At 35.6% G+C, this 20,521-nt stretch overlaps 1 protein-coding gene across 1 annotated transcript in view; it reads right to left on the bottom strand.

Moving 5' to 3' along the window:
* The window catches only part of DLG2 (discs large MAGUK scaffold protein 2), a 2,018,366-nt gene that overhangs the window by 1,991,221 nt on the left and 6,624 nt on the right, over positions 1-20,521 (bottom strand). Inside the window, exon 3 of the mRNA XM_023511782.1 lies at positions 7,921-8,052. Within this exon, the coding sequence (XP_023367550.1) occupies positions 7,921-8,052 (132 nt within the window). The remainder of the gene's footprint in view (positions 1-7,920; positions 8,053-20,521) is intronic.

Raw genomic sequence — 20,521 nt, 5'->3', positions numbered from 1 at the left:
GTGTTATCAGAGCTCACAGCAACCTCTTGGGCTCAGGAAATCCTCATGCCTCAGCTTCCTAGGTAGCTGTAACTACAGGTATCTGTATTAACACCCAGCTACTTTTTTCTATTTTTAGTAGAGACAGAGTCTCACTCTTGCTCAGTCTGGTTTTGAACTCGGGAGCTCAAGCAATCTGCCCATCTCAGCCTCTCAGAGTGCTAGCATTACAGGTGTGAGCCACTGTGCGCTTACATACATTTTTTTTTTTTTTTTTTTTTTGAGATAGGGTCTCCCTCTGTTGCTTAAACTAGAGTGCAGTGGCATCATCATAGCTCACTGCAAACTCAAACTCCTGGGTTCAAGCGATCCTTTGCCTCAGCCTTCAAGTACTTGTGACTACAGGTCTATACCCCACAACAGTCAATTTTTTTTTTGGTAGAGACAGGGTCTCACTATTATGCAGGCTGATCTCAACTCCTGGTCTCAAGCAATCCTTTCTCCTAGACCTCCCAAAGTGCTAAGATTATAGGCATGAGCCATCATTTCTGCCCAAAATATTCACTCTTTTTTTTATTATTTCAAAATATTACAGGGGTACACATGTTTTGGTACAAAAGCAAATTATATAGCATTTGAGTCAAAGTGCTAAGTGTGCCTTTCCCCCAGATAATGTATACTGTACCCGATGGCTGTGAGTTTACTCACCCCCCTCCCACCTGATTTCTGTTGAGCTTTACCTCCACAGGTACATGTACTGAAGTGCTGATCGATTTGTTCCAATTTAGTATTGAATACATGGATTGTTTGTTTTTTCATTCTTGTTATACTTCACTTAGAAAAATGATCTCTAGTTCCAACCAGGTCACTACAAAAGATACTAGATCACCATTTCTTATGGCTAAGCAGTACTCCATGGTATACATAGGCCACATTTTATTAATCTACTCACGTATTCCACATCTTTGCGATTGTGAATCGTGCTGCCATAAGCAAAACATTCAGGTACAAGTGTCTTTATTATAAAATGTCTTAAATACTAGTAGTGGGATTGCTGGATCAAATGGTAGGTCTACTTTTAGTTCTTTGTGTTATCTCCATACTACTTTCCATAGAGGTTATACTAGTTTGCAGTCCCACCAACAATGTATAAGAGTTCCTTTCTCTTCACATCCATGCCAGCACTTGTTTTTTTGGAACTTTTTGATAAGAGCCATTCTCACTGGAGTTAGGTAATATGTCATTGTGGTTCTAATTTGCATTTCCCTAATGATCAGAGATGTTGAGCATTTTTTCATGTGTTTGTTGGCCATTAGTATATCTTCATTTGAAAAGTTTCTGTTCGCGAGAAAGTGAGACTCTATCTCTAAAAAAAAAAAAGTTTTTGTTCATGTCTTTTGCCAACTTTCCAATGGAGATGTTTGATTTTTCTTTTACCAATTTGCTTGAGTTCTTTGTAGACTCTGATTATCAGCCCTTTATTGGATGTACAGCATGCAAATATTTTCTCCCATTCTGTAGGTTGTCTCTTTGCTCTATTGACTGTGTCCTTGGCTATGCAGAAGCTTTTTAATTTGATCAGGTCCCATTTATTTACTTTTGTTATTGTTGTGATTATTTGGGGGATTTTCTTAATAAACTCTTTCCCTAGACCAATATCTATGCAAGTTTTTCCTAACTTTTTCATGCCTCAGAATCACCTAGAAAGTTTATTTGCTTACCATTTGCTGAGCCTAGGTGAGACCCAAAAATCTGCATGCTAACCAAGTTCATAGTTAACTCATGCTGCTGATCCACAAACTACATTTTGATAACCTCTGTTTTAGAGACTCAGAGCCAAATTGCTCCAAATTTACATAACTATGGGCCTTCATACTATAATTTATAAAAAATCTTTGACTTCCTTATGACTAAGTGGTAAAAATTATACATTATGATGAAAAATTAAGACCAAATAGCCATGATGTTTTCATATAGATGTTACTTTGAAATAAAAATATATTAGAATTACTATACTGGTAAAACATGTGGTTGAAGTTTCTTTTTTATTCAAACTAAAATGCAGTAAAACTCTCCTACATATTTCTTTTGTAACCCTTACCACCATTATAATGAAATAGCAAACTAATTTCTTCTTTAATGTCTCTTTTCCCTCTCTTGATTTTCCCTCCACTTGCCAATAAAAGGTAAAGACTATCCTCTATAGTTTACTGTTGTATTCCTATTACCTAACACAATGTTTAACACTTAGAGTATAATTATTAAAATAATCATAATTATGTTTTAATTGTTTATATTTCATTCTTAATATAATTAAAATAATTTAGTAAATTCATAAAAATTTATTAAAGGCCTATTACAGGTCTACATTCTAGGGATTTAAAAGTTAATCACATATAACTCCTCCCCTCAAGCTGCTCACAGAAATATATTCAATTTATCAAAGGCAATGTGGTAAGAGCTTTTTAGTAACATGAACAAAATTCTATGAGACATAATGAAAAGGCTGGTTAAAGCTGATAGCAAGGAGGGATGTGGTAGAGGCTTCAACAAGGAGAGGACAAACCCCAATGTAAGACATCTGCTATAGCATCCCTATATCTGCATCTCAAGTATGCATAAGGGTCTCTGTTAAGCTTTATGAAAATAAGATAATATTTAATATTCTATTAATAATTCTAATATTCTGGCTCGGCGCCTGTGGCTCAAGCGGCTAAGGTGCCAGCCACATACACCTAAGGTGGCGAGTTCGAATCCCCAGTCCGGGCCCGCCAAACAACAATGATGGCTGCAACCAAAAAATGGCCGGGTGTAGTAGTGGGCACCTGTAGTCCCAGCTACTTGGGAGGCTGAGGCAGGAGACTCGCTTGAGCCCAGGAGTTGGAGGTTGCTGTGAGCGAGATGCCACGGCACTCTACCCAGGGGGACAGCTTGAGGCTCCGTCTCAAAAAATAATAATAATAATAATAATATTCTGTTATTAGATTATTAAATGGTCATTATTAAATTTTTATTCTTTATTATTAAATTATTATTGTTATTAAAGTATGTAAGATTTAATAGTCTATAAAACAAGATAAACATTTTTCTAAGATTTTGCTGCTGCTAGAGCTTTAAAGAAAAGTATCACTTTACTGCCTGTTATCTTCTAAATTTTTCCCAAAATTGCCCTTGAATACTATAGAGAAATAAGAGGGAATGAATTAGGTAAAAAAAAAAAAGTTTAATAAGATTTTAGAAGGTGTTGATATGTGTGAAACATATGTGTAGTTTTTCCATACTTGTGTAAGTAATGACTAAAGAATAACATCATTTTCAATAAATTACAAAAACAAAGAACACCTGTGTAACTATCTACAAATGAACTGACCTATAATATTATTGAAATGGTTTTCACAAATAATTATAGTAGTAATACAGATCTTTAATTTTTTGAAGTAGACCTGGAAGAGAAGCATAAAAATAATAAAAATGTTCCACCTTGCGCCTTCATTGCCTAAAGAATATAAATAACCTAATAATATGCTTTCAAACTATGAATGTTTTAGCTACTCTAAATAAAAGAGACTTAAATTACTTTGTAAAATGTTATGGAATTCCAACTCCATCTAAATGTGCAGCTTCCAGCACACTGTTGTTTTAGGTTTGTTTTATTCTGGTACACTAACAAACACTATGATTATTTTCTTTACCAATAATAAATAAGAGACCTAAATTAGTTTATAAAATATCATGGAATTCCAATTCACTTATATTCAAATTTGGGAAGTATTGATTTTTAATCATCACAAAACTGCCATTGTGCATTGGATAAATTTTTTTCTTCAGTACACCACAAGGTGTCACCCTCAGCCTAACATCGAAATGTGCAGCTTCCAGCATATTGCTGTTTGGGAGTCAGGGGGTTGTTTTGCTTTGTTTCCTTCTGTATTGGCACATTAATGAACACTGACTGCTAACTGCTAACTTTTAAAAAAACTCAAGTGCCTTTGTTCCACTATCAGTTATTGGCAAACAGGAAATCAAAACAAATGAGAGAGAGAGAGAGAGAGAGAGACTCTATAGTTTATACGGTGTTCCAAAAGTCTCCATACATAGGAAAAATTACTCAGCAACAGATAGGTTGGAATATGTTCACCATAGTGGGAAAGAAGATTGTGTGGGGGGGTGTGTATAAAAAGGTAGCCATCACATAAACAATATTTTGTAAATAAAGGTATATTTAGTTGTAATTTCTATTTAGCCTATGGCAACATTTTAGGACACTCTACAGAAGTATGACGGAGGAAAATTAATCAAACAGTCCATTCTCCATGCTTATCAGATATCCTGCTATTCACCACAAAAGTAATGTATCATACTATTGGATTTTATATTGTCTTAATCTTTTCATTTTAAAAACTTTCCAAAATGAATATATATTACTTTTATAGTTAAAGTTATATTTTAAAAATACAAAGAATACAATACCTTTGCTATCACTTTCCACGATGTTATCACAGAATTCATTTTAAAAATGCTTGTATGCACTGGCATTGTGGTAAGTTCTGTACACATAACTGCTCCTTAGAGATCTACCAATTAAAACATACTCCTTTTTTTTAGTAAAAGGTGAAGGTACATCATTTGATGTAATGCAAAAGGAATTCATTTTAGAGTGATGCTTTTCATCTGTAGAGGACTTAGTTTACTGGTCAGGTATAAATATTACAGTGCCTTCTGTAATAATAGAATTTTTTATTATCCATTTGTGTTAGTTTTCCTATATTATGATTCTTTTCTATTTCTGCAGTGACTTGAGATTCATTCAAGGGATTATTTCAATGTATTGGCTATCTGACAATGGGTGAAGCTACTATCTTCCATTACTTGCAACAAAAAATGCAGGTGGGGGAGGAGTGGGCTTAAACAGAAACAAATCAAAGACCAGAAACAATGCCCTATTTATCAGTGGCTCCCTATCTATCCTTCTAAAAAGATATAAATTCCCTTCCAGATGCACAAATCTACATGGCTTTTCTTTTTTTGGACTTTTAAAGAAAATACACAGTGAGACCACTCAAATGATTAACAACAATAAATCAGCAATCAAACTGTGTGTTTGTATCACATCAAATTCAATAGAACAGTGGTTCTCAACCTTCTTAATGCCACAACCCTTTAATACAGTTTCTGTGGGTCGCTGCAATGGAAAATTATGTTTTATTGTATAATGTTGCTCCATTCTTTTCACTCTGCTTTATCCCAAAATGACTTTAAAGACCAGCCAAAGCAAATCTATCCATTCCAAGCTGGGCATTGGGATTACTTACATAACAGCTTTTACAGATTATTGTTGCCTCTCATTTTATTAGAAAAAAATCAAACTACATTACAGGCTTTAAACCAAGATAGGTACATATTTATCATTCACTGTGTTACTAATTTACCTTTTCATTCCCTAGATAATGGTGTTACATTATCAAAATATTACATTACTAAAATGCAATAGATCTGAGTCGTCCAACAATACGTTTCCTAAATCAAGTTCTAAAAACTACAGTTCTCAAATGACTTAGCCAGTCTTAACCAAACATATTCTTACAAGTCTATTTAGATGCACTGCCATTTAGTTAATGGCTTTTTACTAATTGATCAACTAGATGACACTACTAATCTTTAGTTGAGAATTTATGGTTTAAAAATGTTCTCTAAAACATTATTCTCTAATGACAGGGTTTATTTAAATTCAGTAAGACTCCATTTAGAGTTGTTTTTATTTAATACGAGCTAAGATGATTATGGTTATTTGTGTCATTAATATTTGCCAACCACAATAGAATATTTTTTTTAAAGTTAATCCACAGGAATATAATCCTATAAAGCTTTTCACTTCTATTTTTATTCAATAGACTGATTTTAAAATTTTCAAACTTTAATGCCTTTTAAAATTATATGCAAACAACTATAAAGTTGAAGTTTTATCAAAAAGTATAGATATTTATAATGAAAACATTTTCATGATTAAACTTTATAAATATCTATTTTTATAGAAAAACAGTGAAAATATTTAATACACTAAAATATTTCTTTTGTTGTTAATATTGTTGTTGTCACCCTTGGTAGAGTGCTGTGGTGTCACAGTTCACAGCAACCTCAAACTCTTGAGCTTAACTGATTTTCTTGTCTCAGCCTCCTGAGTAGCTGGGACTATAGGCGCCTGTCACAATGCCTGGCAATTTTTAGAGACGGGGTCTCTCTCTGGCTCAGGCTTGTCTCGAACTCTTGAGTTTAGGCAATCCATCCACCTCAGCCTCCCAGATTGCTAGGATTACAGGCATAATCCAGCTAAAATATTTCCTTATACTGTGAAGCTCAGTAAAATATATAGTATAATTGGTTGGGATTTCTTGTTTGTTTAGTTAGTTGTTTTTATTATGGGATGTATTTATTTTGCTAGTTTATTTTATCTCTTAAAATAATCTCTTTGCATAAATGCAAAAGATGTATATAAAAATACACATAAATGAATCATATCCTTGACTTTCTTCACAATCTTTAATAAATTAGAGAACAAACATAAGGTTAAACATTATGTGATTAGATTCATAGCAATTGGGCAGCACCCGTAGCTGGCAGGTTCCAATCCAGCCCGGGTCACCAAAAAACAATGACAACTACAACAACAACAACAAAAAAAAAAAATTGCAAGGCATTGTTGCAGGCACCTATAGTCCCAACTACTTGGGAGGCTGAGGCAAGAGAATTGCTTAAGCCCAAGAGTTTGAGGTTGCTGTGAACTGTGATGCCATAGCACTCTCTACCCAGGGTGACAGCTTGAGACTATCTCAAAAAAAAAAAAAAAAAAAAAGATTCATAGCAAATTGACAAGAATCTCAAGGCACTGAGATTTTCATCAACAAAATTTAAATTCTCAATTATAATCTTCCCTTAGAGAAATAAGAAAAATGAAAACAGTACTTGTTTTATTTTTGTTTAAGAAGAGAGTAAGACCAGGTGTAGTGGCCCATGCCTAGCACTCCGGGAGGGAAAGGCAGGAGGATCCATCACTTGAGCTCAGAAGCTGGAGAGCAGCCTGAACAAGAGTAAGACCCTGTCTCTACTAAAAATAGAAACATTAACCAGGAGCTGTGGTGGCAGGAGGATCTCTTGAACCCAGGAGTTTGAGGCTGCTGTGAGCTAGGCTGATGCCATGGCACTCTAGCCTGGGCAACAGAATGAGACTCTGTATCCAAAAAAACAAGAAAAAAGAAGAGTAAAAGCAGAACTTTGATGAACTTTAATTCGAAGTAAAATGTGAATTTGACCCATCACTTCGGTATTAGACAATCCCTTCTCCACAGTAATGCACCTCCCATCTCTAGCATATTTATCATCAATTTTCAGAAACAAACTACTTGGGTTTTGTGGGGGGTTTGTTTTGTTTTGTTTTGTTTTGTTTTGTTTGAGACAGAGTCTCAAACTGTTGTCCTACGTAGAGTGCTATGACATCATAGCTCAAAGACCTCCAACTCTTGGGCTCCAGCGATTCTCTTGCCTCAGTTTTTCTACTTTTAGTAGAGACGGTGTCTCACTTTTGCTCAGGCTGGTCTTAAACTTGTGAGCTCATCCATCCTCCTCAGCCTCCCAGAGTGCTAAGATTTCAGGCAGGAGCCACCGTGCCCAGCCTACACCATTGTTTTTATTCTGTATAAACTTTTCTTCCTGTATAAAACATTTTTTCAATATTTACATTTTTCAATAACTTATCCTTTACTTCTATTTTACAGCAATTCTTTTTTAGGTTAATCTTAGAAAAGGGGAAACTTTAAAAAGATCTTCTATTTGTTTATTAAAGAAAATTATCCCAATGTGAAACTTGGTTAACATTGGGTTTTTTGACAACATTAAATTATTAAGCCCAATTCTGACCATTAAGATGATAAATAATACAATACATACCCAGCAAAGCTTGAAATAAGCTGCTCTTAAAGATACCCATCACCTTTTTAACAGCATTTTTCAATGGCTGCTCCTCTGGTTTCCTCAGTTTTTTGCAGTATTCTTCCAGTAATAGGAAAGCTCGGTCAGTATCTGAAAACATGAAATTAACACTGTTTTATTGTCTTAGTAAAATGGTAAGCTAACTATTTTATAGCTATGTTCCTAATTTCATGGCAGAAAATAATTAATAAAATAATCATAATTTCTATAAACTACCATATAAAAATGTTAAACTCAATACCTAATTGCAATAACCCACTTTTATTTCCACTCTCTCATCCTGCAAAAGAATCTGCAAGTGTGAAACAAATCAAAGAATGCAATGTTAGCCAGATGTTCAGATTAGATGTAATTCTCTCCTTTCAGAAAAACTATCTTAAAATTGATGGCTTCATGCAAAAATACATCCAAATTCCTTCGCATGACCATTGAGACCCCGCTCTCGTGATCGATTTTTTTTTTTTTTTTTGAGACAGAGTTTCACGCTATCACCCTGGGTAGAGTGTCGTGGCGTCACAGCTCACAGCAACCTCCAACTCTTGGGGTGATTCTCTTGCCTCAGCCTCCCAAACAGCTGGGACTACAGGCACCTGCCATGACGCCCAGCTATTTTTTTGGTTGCAGTTGTCATTGTTGTTTGGCAGGCCCAGGCTGGATTCAAACCCACCAGCTCCAGTGTATGTGGCTGGTGCCCTAGCCGCTGAGCTACAGGTGCCAAATCACGATCAATTTTTTTTTCCTCTCATGATCAATTTACAACCTATATTTTGGGTCCTACTTTCCACTGTATGCTCTACCCCCTCCAAACACACACAGTGCCCAAGTCATCCTGGATTATTTTCCATTCCACTCCCCCCACACACACACACACACACACACTTTCTCTGCTTTTACTCACCTCTGTACTTTGTTCCTGTACTAGAATATTCTTCCCTTGCCCATTGTCTCCCTCTCGAATCAGTGTGCTCTATCAAAAAGAGTCTGTTGTCAACTAGATCTATGTCTGACCCACACCTTACCTACTAGCTGTGTATGACCTTTAACGAGTTACTTAACTTCTCTAAGCTTTAGTTACCTCACAGGTATTAAGGATTAAATAAGACAATGTATGCACAATGCTTAGCTCTGTATCTAGCACTTGGAAACCAATTAATAAATTTCCTGAAAATCTACCTTCCCTTTTTTTTGGCCTAACTCAAATGTTCTCTTTTCCATTAAGCCATCTCTAATGGTTAAAATTAATCATTATCTCCTGTTCTTCTAAATCATCCTACCTTAGGTATTCTTAACATATATTGTGCTATATTATGAATTCTTAAGTAACATCTTCATCATTGGCAAGACAAAATATCCTTGAGAAAACCACCAGAGTGGCACTGCCTTTGCATACAGACAGTGATAATTACCTTTGAATTTTAAAAGACCCTTTCCCTTTCCAATTTACCTCTTTCAAAACTCAGTTATGCTGGGGGCAATGGCTCACGCCTATAATTCCAGCACTTGGGAGGCTGAGGCAGGTGGATTGCCTGAGTTCACAGGCTCAAGACCAGCCTGAGCCAGAGCAAGACCCCATCTCTAAAAAACAGCCAGGTGTTGAGGCAAGCACCTGTAGTCCCAGCTAGTGGGGAGACTGAGGCAAGAGGATCACTTGAACCCAAGAGTTTGAGGTTTCTGTGAGCTAAGATGCCACAGCACTCTACCAAGGGTGACCAACTGAGACTCTGTCTCAAAAAAAAGTCAGTAGTAATAAATACCATTTATTATAACAATAGTTTATATTATCAAGTACTTTATTTCATATTTCCTCCTTTCTCCTGAACTTTCCAACTCTTCTTTCCCACAGCCATTATCGGCTAATAATATTACTTCCCATTCCATGGAAAATAAGAAGACAACTTTCACAAGCTCCCAATGTAATATCATTGTCTTTAACTGTACCCATACATTCTGCCTTCCCTTCTGTTACTATGAATAAAATATCTGTGGTTCTATCTAAGGCAAATTCCTCTACTTAAGCACTGGAATCTATCTTCTCTTACCTACTCAAGGACATTGTTTCATCATCAGTTGTTTTCTTCTTTATTCAATCATTCCCACCAGCATACAAATAAAATGTAATATTAGTGATTTTCAAAACACTCCTCAACCCTCCATTTCCCTCCAATTAGCTTTTGTCCCCAATTTTCTCTTCCCCTTTACAACAAAACTAGTTGAAATACTATCTCCACTTCCTTTCCTTTCATTCTCTCTTTCTTGTTGTTGTTGTTTGTGGTTTTTGGCCTGGGCTGGGTTTGAACCCGCCACCTCCGGCATATGGGGCCAGCACCTTACTCCTACCCTCAGGGGTAGGAGCTGAGCAGGGCAGCACTGGGTCCTCCTTTAGGGAGGAGGGGCAGCCATAGACCCAGCTTGCTAAGGAGGTGACACTGGGGGAGAACAGTCAGGCAGGGGCTGCAGAAAGAGGTGGACATACCACTCTAATCAGACTTTTCTATAATTTCACTAAGATAACGCTTGTCAAGGTGATCTATCATCTTCACATTACTAAATTCAGTGGTCAATTCTCAATCAGCTCATTTTACCCAGTAGTAGCATTTGGTACTTTTGCATTCCTGAAAACACTTTCTTCACTAGGCTTCTGAGCAGACGTGTACTGTCAAATAATTAACAGCTAGATCAGATAAAAAAGAAAATCTGTGCCCCTATATAAGAGTTTATTATAATTGTATTGATAAAAGGATGTGTAGTACCTAGTCTACAAATAACAATATAATACAACATTTTATTGTAAACACCATTAGTCAGTTGATTTTTTTAAGTATTTTTGTTATTTTTGCCAAATTATTGTAATCACAGCCAACTTAGTATTATAATTGATAAGCGAGTCATTCCAACATGTATGTTAGTTGGTTATTTCATTACACTAATGAATAAGATGAGAATAAAACACAGATGGTTTATGTGAAAATCTCACATCATTCATCAATTTTGTGATTTCTTTGTTGAACAAGATAATTTTTTAATAGTAGATAAATATTTCTTCAATTTCTATATAATTACAATGTTATAGACACAATATACTTCTAGCCTGCACTTGCATTAACATTTTATTTATCACTTTATCATCAGCAAAATAATTAATCAACCCCCAATTTGTAACATTTTCTATTTCTGAGGTATAAAGATTCCTACCATGGCCAATCTTAAGCTACCAAGGTGACATCCCTGAACACAGATCTGGGAAAAGATGCACAGCCACAAATTATATAGCATTTCCATCATTCAAACACACAAGATTTAAATAACCTCAGGAGCAGAAATGGTATTAGGATGGAACACAATTAGGAAATGATAAGTGTTGAGTGTTTTATTACTTTTACTTTAACATAATTTATTTACATTTACATACAATTTTTTTTGACACAGAATCCCACTATATTGCCCTCAGTAGAGTGCTATGCCATCACAGCTCACAGCAACCTCCAACTCTTGGGCTTAAGCAATTCTCATGCCTCAGCCTCCCAAATAGCTAAGACTACAGGTGCCCACCATAGCCCTGCGCTATTTTTGGTTGCAGTTGTCATTGTTGTTTAGCAGGCCCAGGCCAGGCTTGAATCTGCCAGCTTTGGTGTATGTGGCCGGCACCCTACTCACTGAGCTACAGGAGCCAAGCCATACAAACAATTTTAAATGGCTGTATTTATTAACAAGCTTGCAAATTTGCTGAAAATGTAATAGGCTCTTGCAAGCTGATAGGAGCCAGCTGCAGTACACCACTGTTTGCAGGGCTGTTCCACCACTGTTTCCAGCACTCTCTTGGAGGTGCTCCTCTTATATCACAGGTATCCTTTTTCAAAACCTTTAACTAGTTCCCCCTCATTTCTCACACCACTAAACATCTAGAGACTTCTTCTCTTTATCCTTATTCCCTAAGTAAATTTATTCAGTCTCTTTGACATTATCTGACCCTTGAGACTTCAAAATTTGTATCTATAACTCAGAAATTTCCCCCAAATTCCACACACATATCCAACTGAATAATCAACACTTCTATTTGGATGTCTAATAAGCATCTCAAACTTAACTTGTCAAAACTGTACTCCAGATCTTATCTGCACACCCTCAATCTGCTTCTCCTGCAATGTTCTCCATCTCTCATTCTTCCAATTCTTCAGGCCCAAATTCCTGGAGTCATCATTCATTCTTCTTCTCTAATTCTCTACATCTAACCCCTCAATATATCCTGTGGACTTCAACAGATTCTTGTCACTTCTCACACCTCCAGTGCTACCACCCTGGTCCAGGTTACCATCCTATATCTCCTGTATTATTGCAATAACCTCCTACTATAATAGTTCACATGCAGCCACCTGCCTTCCTATAGGCTTTTCTAAACACAATAGCCAGAAAGAGTCTTTTAAGTCACAAACCAGATAATGTCATTTCTCAACTCAAACCCTGCAGTGACTTGTTAGCCCACTAAGAGCAAAAGTCCACTTCTCCTCTTGCTAATATACTATACTCACAGTCGTCTCACTGTTTCTCAAATAGACCAAGAACTGTCCTACCTCGGGGCCTCTATACTTACTATTCTGCCTAAAACATTCTCCCTTGATATCCATAAAGATGGCTTGCTCCTTCACTTCTTTCATATCTCTGCTCATGTCACCTTAATAGTGAGGCCTTCCTTCCTTAATACTCCTATAAAATATAGCAAACCTCAAGCTTAGCCCCTTGAAAGAAATGAGAAACTCAATCAGGCAAGTTTAGATGGAGGAGGGCATTGTGTAGTATTTCTCTTTTACCTAAGAAGTCTAGGAATATAAAAATGAATGTAGTTGAACCAGCTCACTCCAATTTCAAAATAATATACATTAACAAAGAGCAATGGCATAAACATATGCTCGATATTTGTATCTAACTTTAATTTTTAAAAATGCTTTTATACTTGTATAATAGTTTTAATAGCTGTGTATTTTAATCCTTATTTTGTCAATAATTAAGGAATCAGCAGTTTCCCTGAAATGATAGTGGCTTACTGACCTCCCTTTCTAGCCCCTTTCTAAACTATTTGCTAATGTTAAGTAGTTACATGACTTACTAATGTAAGTAATCAACAACAGTATGTTATATTATACCTCCCTCATTACTTATATGCATTTTGGGGATCTACTCACATGATTATCTCTAGTGCCTAGGACTTTAGTTTTTTTCATTTCTTTATTTGTTAAGCAGATGTTTTTTTGAAAACCTACTAAAACCTCCTAAGCGCCAGACACCTTTTCTTTTTTTCCATTTTTTTATGGTTATAACTTTGAAGCTCTTTTTCACTTCTCTGGCATTTTTGTAGGTATTCCCTTATTTTAGTCTTTTATTATTTTGAAGGGCAATTCTCAGAAATGTATTAACAGCATTCCCATAATCACATCTACAAAAATAATTAGCTAAGTAAGGAGACTTTCATTCATTCATGTCAGGGAATTATTAAGGAAGATATCATATTGATTCAAAGCAGCAAGATGTTCTCAGAACCAGCAGAACTTATTGTGCCCCTCTTCTTGGTTTGAGAAACATCTGTCACATGAAACAAAATGGACTGAGTGCGGTGGCTCACATCTGTAATCTCAGCGCTTTGGGAGGCAAAGGTGGGACGAAGCCTGATCAACAAAGCAAAACCCCATCCCTATCAAAACACAGAAAAATTAGCCAGGCGTAATGGCACACCTGTAGTCCCAGCTACTTGGAGGCTGAGGCAAGAGGATTGCTTGAGCCCGTGAGTTTGAGGCTGCTGTGAGCTCTGATTGCACCCTTCACTCTAGTGTGGGCAATAGAGCAAGACCCTATCCCTAAAATACAAATAAACAAATAAGAAAAAACAAAAGGTCAAATATAATCAAGTTTCTGTGAGACAACTTAAGCTTCCACAGACGAACATCCAGAGCACTGGCATTTTGGCTGCCCTTTTATGTTTTTCATTATTGATAATGATCATCACCTGGTATCAACTCCGTCACGCTCTCCCATTCTCTCTACCTAAATCCTCATTTGTGGTTAACGAAAGGTTGAGCTTGTGGAAAAACTACAACTAGATGCAAAATGCAAAAATTATAAATTAAGCAAACAAGACAAAATCACAAGGATTTTGTGGTAAAAGTCAAAAATACCTAGCCAGATCTCCGTAAGTTGAACAAGGTAGAAAATTGAGACAAGGATCCAAGCAAGTCAAGACTAATATCTTAAATGCTGTTCAAATAACCAAGTATAAGTGAAGAATTTTTCACCTAAATTGATGATATAATGGCCTCAATTCTATTTTCTTCATTAAAAAAAATCTACTTTCATATGACTCTTGATATACTAAAAGAATGAAACTAAATTTGTATTACCTAAGGTCAGGCACAAGAGAAAATGGAAGGAGAAGAATCATTTTTTAAAATAAGAAATTTTTGCATGAAATATGCAACCAAAGGATAAAATGAATATTACATAACTAGAATTGTAGGTAACCATGTGTCTGTTAATTAAGGCTCAACTCTATTGTACTTGATCTAAGAATAGCATTGCAGGAAGTTATAAATAATTTCAAATGGGCAATTTAAATTTGAAACAGTGATTCGCAATAGTGCTAACAAATGAACTTTTAAAGAGGGAAAAAGGGTGATACATAAAACCATTTGTTATGGCTTTAAAAAAGTAAGAATTATACAACACAGTGGTACCATGAGGAAAATTAAAATCAAAGTATAATAGAGGAAAAGGTGAATTTAATAACAAATCTTGGCAAGCAAAGCATTTAAAACAACAAAATTATTTTACGTATATTCATTCAACATTTTTACAGTTTAAAAATAATTTTTAATAATTATCTTATCTGATTCTCACTATGGAGAAGCTATGCCTATTTTACCTGAAACTGAAATTCATACGGCTTGTCCAAGATCACAGTGTGACCAAGGAACAGATTCGGTGCTTAATGCTAAACTGAGCTTTTGATTCCAAGGATACTATTCTCTTCACAATACCACCCTTAAAGATATAGAAATGAGTTGAGCATATATCTGCGGAAAAATTAAAATTGACCTATGTGACATAAATTATCTTACTAAATTTTAGACTCCGGGGTTAAATGTTGAATCACTAATTTTCACATGTTAAATAAAATAAAAATTGTATTCATAACATATAGATAAATGCCCCTACCTTTATAAGTCTGGTAGATAGAGAAAACAAGTTCTTACATTCATTAATCAAGTGTTTATTAAGTATCTTATTTTGTTCCAAATACTAGAAACTCAGAACTGGGCAAGATAGGCATTAGTACACCCCAGTGTTTTTCAGCCTGTTTGATCCCACCATGCACTTGAAACTACAGTTAAACTTCTGCAGCACACTTAAATTATGTTGATCAAAAAAAGAGCAAAACGAAAAGCACACTGTGCTTTGAACTTTTTTCAAAAATAATTTAATAAATGATCTTTAAAATTTTCATGGCACACCATCTGGAAGTCACTGGTATACCCTCACAGAGATTTTAGTTTGGAAGTAAAGATAATTGACTAGGAAATTTCAACAAAGTAAAAGATTAAAATAGTGTGTAATGATGCTACAATAAGGTACAAGGTGCCAATGGGAGCAGAGAAGTGGATGCCATACATACATACCATGTTAACAAGTCTGGCCTTGTATACTAGGAGGAATGACAAGTCATGGAAGATTTATAAATAAAGGGAGCATGACCATTTTTAAGTTTTAGAAATATTACTTACAGATTGAAATATATCAAAGAAAACAAGCAATACCAATTGGATTTTCTTTTCTTTCATACCACTTTATATACAAAATTGAATGGTCACAATTTTTATCATTACTTGACAGTATGACTAGAAAATAAAAATATTTTATTAAGAAATATTTACATATGCTTAATTCTTTCTGTTGATATTGCTGGTTTTGATTTTTTACAAATCAAGGATATTTAAATGAAAATAATACAATAATACAATAAGAAGCTATTGTTGTAGTAGGTCTTTAAAAAGATTTTAACATTAAAATTTATAGTTCTAGATGATACAACAAAGGTGGCATTGTATTACCAATATTAGCTAAAATTTATTGTGCAATGCTCAACATTCTTGCTTAGATTATCTTATTTATTCTTCACAAGAATCCTAAGAGATATTATCACATACATTTGCAAATGAGGATATTTTAAATTTTGCAAAGTAAAGTACATTTGCCCAAGGCTATACAACAGTAAGTGCTGGAATTCAAACTCCAGTCTATCTGGCACCAAAGCCTATTCTTTTAAGTATTATGCCACACTGCAACTTGACTTAGTAGGAAAGGATCACAGTGTTTCTTTTCACCATATTTTCTCTATATTGTCCTTAGCAGTTACACATTACCCCACCTTGAAAAATGTTTAATATACTTCAACAAACACCTGTTGATCAGGATATGTCCTCTGTCAAAATGAGAAGATATTAGTGTAAACTTGTGGATTTATATTGATCCTCTCAGACAAGCCATGCTTTCAAATAATACTCATAAGAAATGTTACAACCTGGGGGTCGGGGGGGGGGAGCACAACATGCAACATGGCATTTCCTGCCTGTCACCGGATGTGTAATTGCCATATATGGCATGTTTGCTCCAGAAGCTGGCTAGGAAGCTGAATCAAAACCAATGATCAAAGGACACCAATTTTAAGCCCAACTTTTCTTCTTCTTGGGGAAAAACACACACACCATTATTCTGATGATAAGCATTTGTGTAGCACTCACTTTACTATTTACAAATCAATTTTTACATAGACTACGTATCTTGATTTGATCCTCATAACAATTCCCTAGAAGTATTATCAGTGTAATCATATTTTAAGATGATTTGAAGGGCAATCTGTTCATTGTCTTTAAATATCTTAGCTAGCTAATGGCATTGCTCGGATTCCAACCTTGGGCTCTCCACTGCACAGTCATTTGTTCACAACGCCACACTCATACAGTGAAAAAAACATTGGATGAGCTTTTGGCTCTAATTCTATCACTAGCTTTGTAAAAGTGAAGTTCATATGCATTATCTTATTTAATGAGAAAAAGAAACAACATTTAGTAAGGGAAAAAAGGTATTAAACTCCTCTTAATAAATGAAACTAAAGTTCATAAGGATTACATGTTTTCTACAAGGTCACCTGGTGGCAGCATCACCAGAAGGCAAATAAATTCTATTGTATATGTGGGAGATTAGCACTTTGAGATTATTTTTTTTTCCTCTCAATACATATTCTCCTCTTTCTTCTCACACAAGCAGATAACCAGTTCTGTACTTTATTTATTTATTTATTTGCAGTTTTTGGCCAGGGCTGGGTTTGAACCCACCACCTCTGGAATATGGGGCTGGCGCCCTACTCCTTGAGCCACAGGTGCTGCCCAGTTCTGTACTTTACTAAGAGAGGTATGTGTTGGGACAGAAAACAGAAAGGATTTTTAAGTAATTCTAGTATGGCCGGGCACGGTGTCTCATGCCTGTAACCCTAGCACCCTGGGAGGTTGAGGCAGGTGGACTTCCTGAGCTCACAGGTTCAAGACCAGCCTGAGAAAGAGTGAGATCATGTCTCCGAAAATAACCAGGTTATGTGGCAGGTGCCTGTAGTCCCACCTACTTGTGAGGCTGAGGCAAGAGAATTGCTTGAGCCCAGGAGTTTGAGGTTGCTGTGAGCTATGATATTATGGCACTCTATTGAGGGCAACAAAGTGAGACTCTGTCTCAAAAAAAAAAAAAGGAATTCTAGTATGTTTTTCAAAACCCTAAGTCCTCAAAATAAAAGAATTTGTCACAGGGATGAAAGAGACAGGTATATTCTCAGGTATAGGCACAGAGACACTTATCCTAGCCTCTCTCCATTCTAGAGACTTTTCCCAGCTGAGAAAACAGAAAAGTGTTTGGATCTCAACGCAGCAGGAATCTAGGCTCTGCTTACAAGCAGTGTTACCTAGAAGGCAGCAATACCGCAGAGAGGAATGGCATCATAATGCATCTAAGCAAACAGAAACACAGAAATTCTAATAAAAAAGAAAATTCATGCCTTGGAAGTAGCAAATCTCTGCCAGACCAGAAAGAACTGTTAGACACAACTCATATGTCAGGGGTAAGCTATTCTATATAAATGATCAATAAGCAGAGTCTACCTGCCTACAATCCAGATGGAATCCTATTAGGGAAGAATAGGGAAGTGAGTGACTTCAAAAAGGATTGTCATTATCTTTGTCCACTACTCGGGGACTAAGAGTCAAAAATAAAGTTGAGTTATAGAAAATAGATGGCTATTTCTTACGTATCTAAATTTATAGACCAAGGCCTCACTACCTAGCATGTTAGTATCATCAGAAGGAAGAGGATGCAAAACCTTACCCATAATCTTTGAATGTTTAATTATAATTCATTTTCATAGGCTTTTCTGCTTTATAACACATCATTCCTCTTGATCCTAAATCCTAAAATAAATGCGGTCAGGAGAATCATTTCATAATAAAGATTATTTGGCCATAATTCTTGAAATAGCTTTAGGAAATTTACAAAAAATTGAACCCACGAAGAAAGCTTACTAATAGGAATTCGGAATGACTGACTAGACATGAGACTGGGTAAAACTCATGATCCTTTGCTGACAAAGCAACCTACATTGAGGATACAGAGATCCTCATGTCTCGACTGCTACAAATTCCTGAGAAGGAATTATTAATGCAGAACAGGCCCTCTTTTTCCAATTAAAAAAAAAGACATTATACATATCAGCCTTATACTAAAAATAGTTAATAATCATGGACATGATAACAGTAAGAATTAAGAAATAAACATATAGGGTATAGCTAAAAATCATATTCTTATAGTTTAATGAATATATTATTATGGAATAGTAAGGCATTTATTTCTTGACAAAGGCATGAATGAACTGACTGCTTTGAGCTAATGTTTTGTGTACATCTTACTGATCAGATTTTTCTACCCAAAAAGGTAACCAAAAGACCTAAAGGAGAGATCAAATATTCCATTATAAATGAAATTCTTGAGCAGTTCTCCAAAAACCTAGCAGTTCATTCATTTTATAGTATAAAATTATTAGCATATGATTTGCACACTTTCCCAATATATAGGATATATTAAATAAAATCAGTTAATATCATTTTTATGTCTATGCCTATTGTTTTCTTCATAGTATACCCCTAATCAGTGGGTGAACACAAAGTGTTCTATTTCTCATGCTCTCTTTTTTTTTTTTTTTTTGCTGTTTTTGGCTGGGGCTGGGTTTGAACCTACCACCTCCGGCACATGGGGCTGATGCCCAACTCCTTTCAGCCACAGGCACTGCCCTTCTCATGCTCGCTTTCTGACTCCTAGATTAATGAATATTTTCCAAAATCAAAAGTCTATGGCTACAGATTTCCAATAACCTCCTCAAGCTTCTCAAGGTCAGGATGACCTTGATGGAGAATTTTAACTCTAAATAATTCTATAGTAAATTATTTATTTTACTTTGACTCACATAAATTACAAAAGCTTAAATACTGTTTTTTCCCATCCCACCCCCAGGAAAATTCAGTGTTTTCCTATTTTGAGTTTAACTGGCTTTGGGGGAAAAATAAACATGAAATTTTGTGACATGAAAAAGCATCTGCTTATAGTACTGGCATGGCAAACATGAAAGATCAAACACAAATTTGATAAAATGTATGCAAAAAAATAAAATCAACACACAGGTATGCTCAAAAAATTCACCTGCAAGCATACTTTGTGTTACTGTGCTTTGCTATACTGCATTTTTCCACAAATTAAAGGATTGGGACAACCTTGCATCAACAGGTCTGCTGACACCATTTTTCCAAAAGCACGTGCCCACTTCATGTCTTTATGTCACATTTTGGTAATTCTCTAAATATTTCAAACTTTTCATTATTATTTTATCTGCTATAACGATTTCTGACCAGTGAACTCTGATGTTGCTATTATAATTGTTATGAGGTGCCACAAACCACACCTATCTAAGAAGGTAAATTTTATTGAAAAAAATGTTGTGTGTGTTCTGAGTGCTCCACTGACCAGCCATTCCTCCATTTCTCTCCCTCTCTTTGAGCCCCTCATTCCCTGAAAAACAAAATTGGGCCAGTTAGTAACTCTACAATGGCCTTTAAGTGTTCAAGTGAAAGGAAGAGTCACACATTTCCTACTCTCAAAAGCTGGAAATGATTATGCTTAATCAGGAAAGCACATTGAAATCCTACATGGTCTTAAAGCTAGGTTTCTTGTGCCAGTTTGGCAACTTGTGACTGCAAAAGAAAAATTCTTGAAGGAAATTAAAAGAGATATTCCAGAGAATACATGAATGTTAAGAAAGCAAAACATATAGGAATGTCATAACCTAATTATAGCCTTAGAATATGGGAAGGGGGTGGAAGGGGGAGGTGAGGGGGGTGGATGGGGGGAGGGACGGTGATTGGTGGGGTCACCTCTATGGTTTATCTTACAAGGGTACAAGTGAATCTTTCTAAAAGCAGAGTATGAA

Source organism: Otolemur garnettii, unplaced genomic scaffold, assembly GCF_000181295.1.
Source record: "Otolemur garnettii isolate 467f Iridium unplaced genomic scaffold, OtoGar3 scaffold00001, whole genome shotgun sequence".
In the NCBI taxonomy this organism is placed as follows: domain Eukaryota; kingdom Metazoa; phylum Chordata; class Mammalia; order Primates; family Galagidae; genus Otolemur; species Otolemur garnettii.
This window is presented reverse-complemented; position numbering and strand designations above follow the sequence as displayed.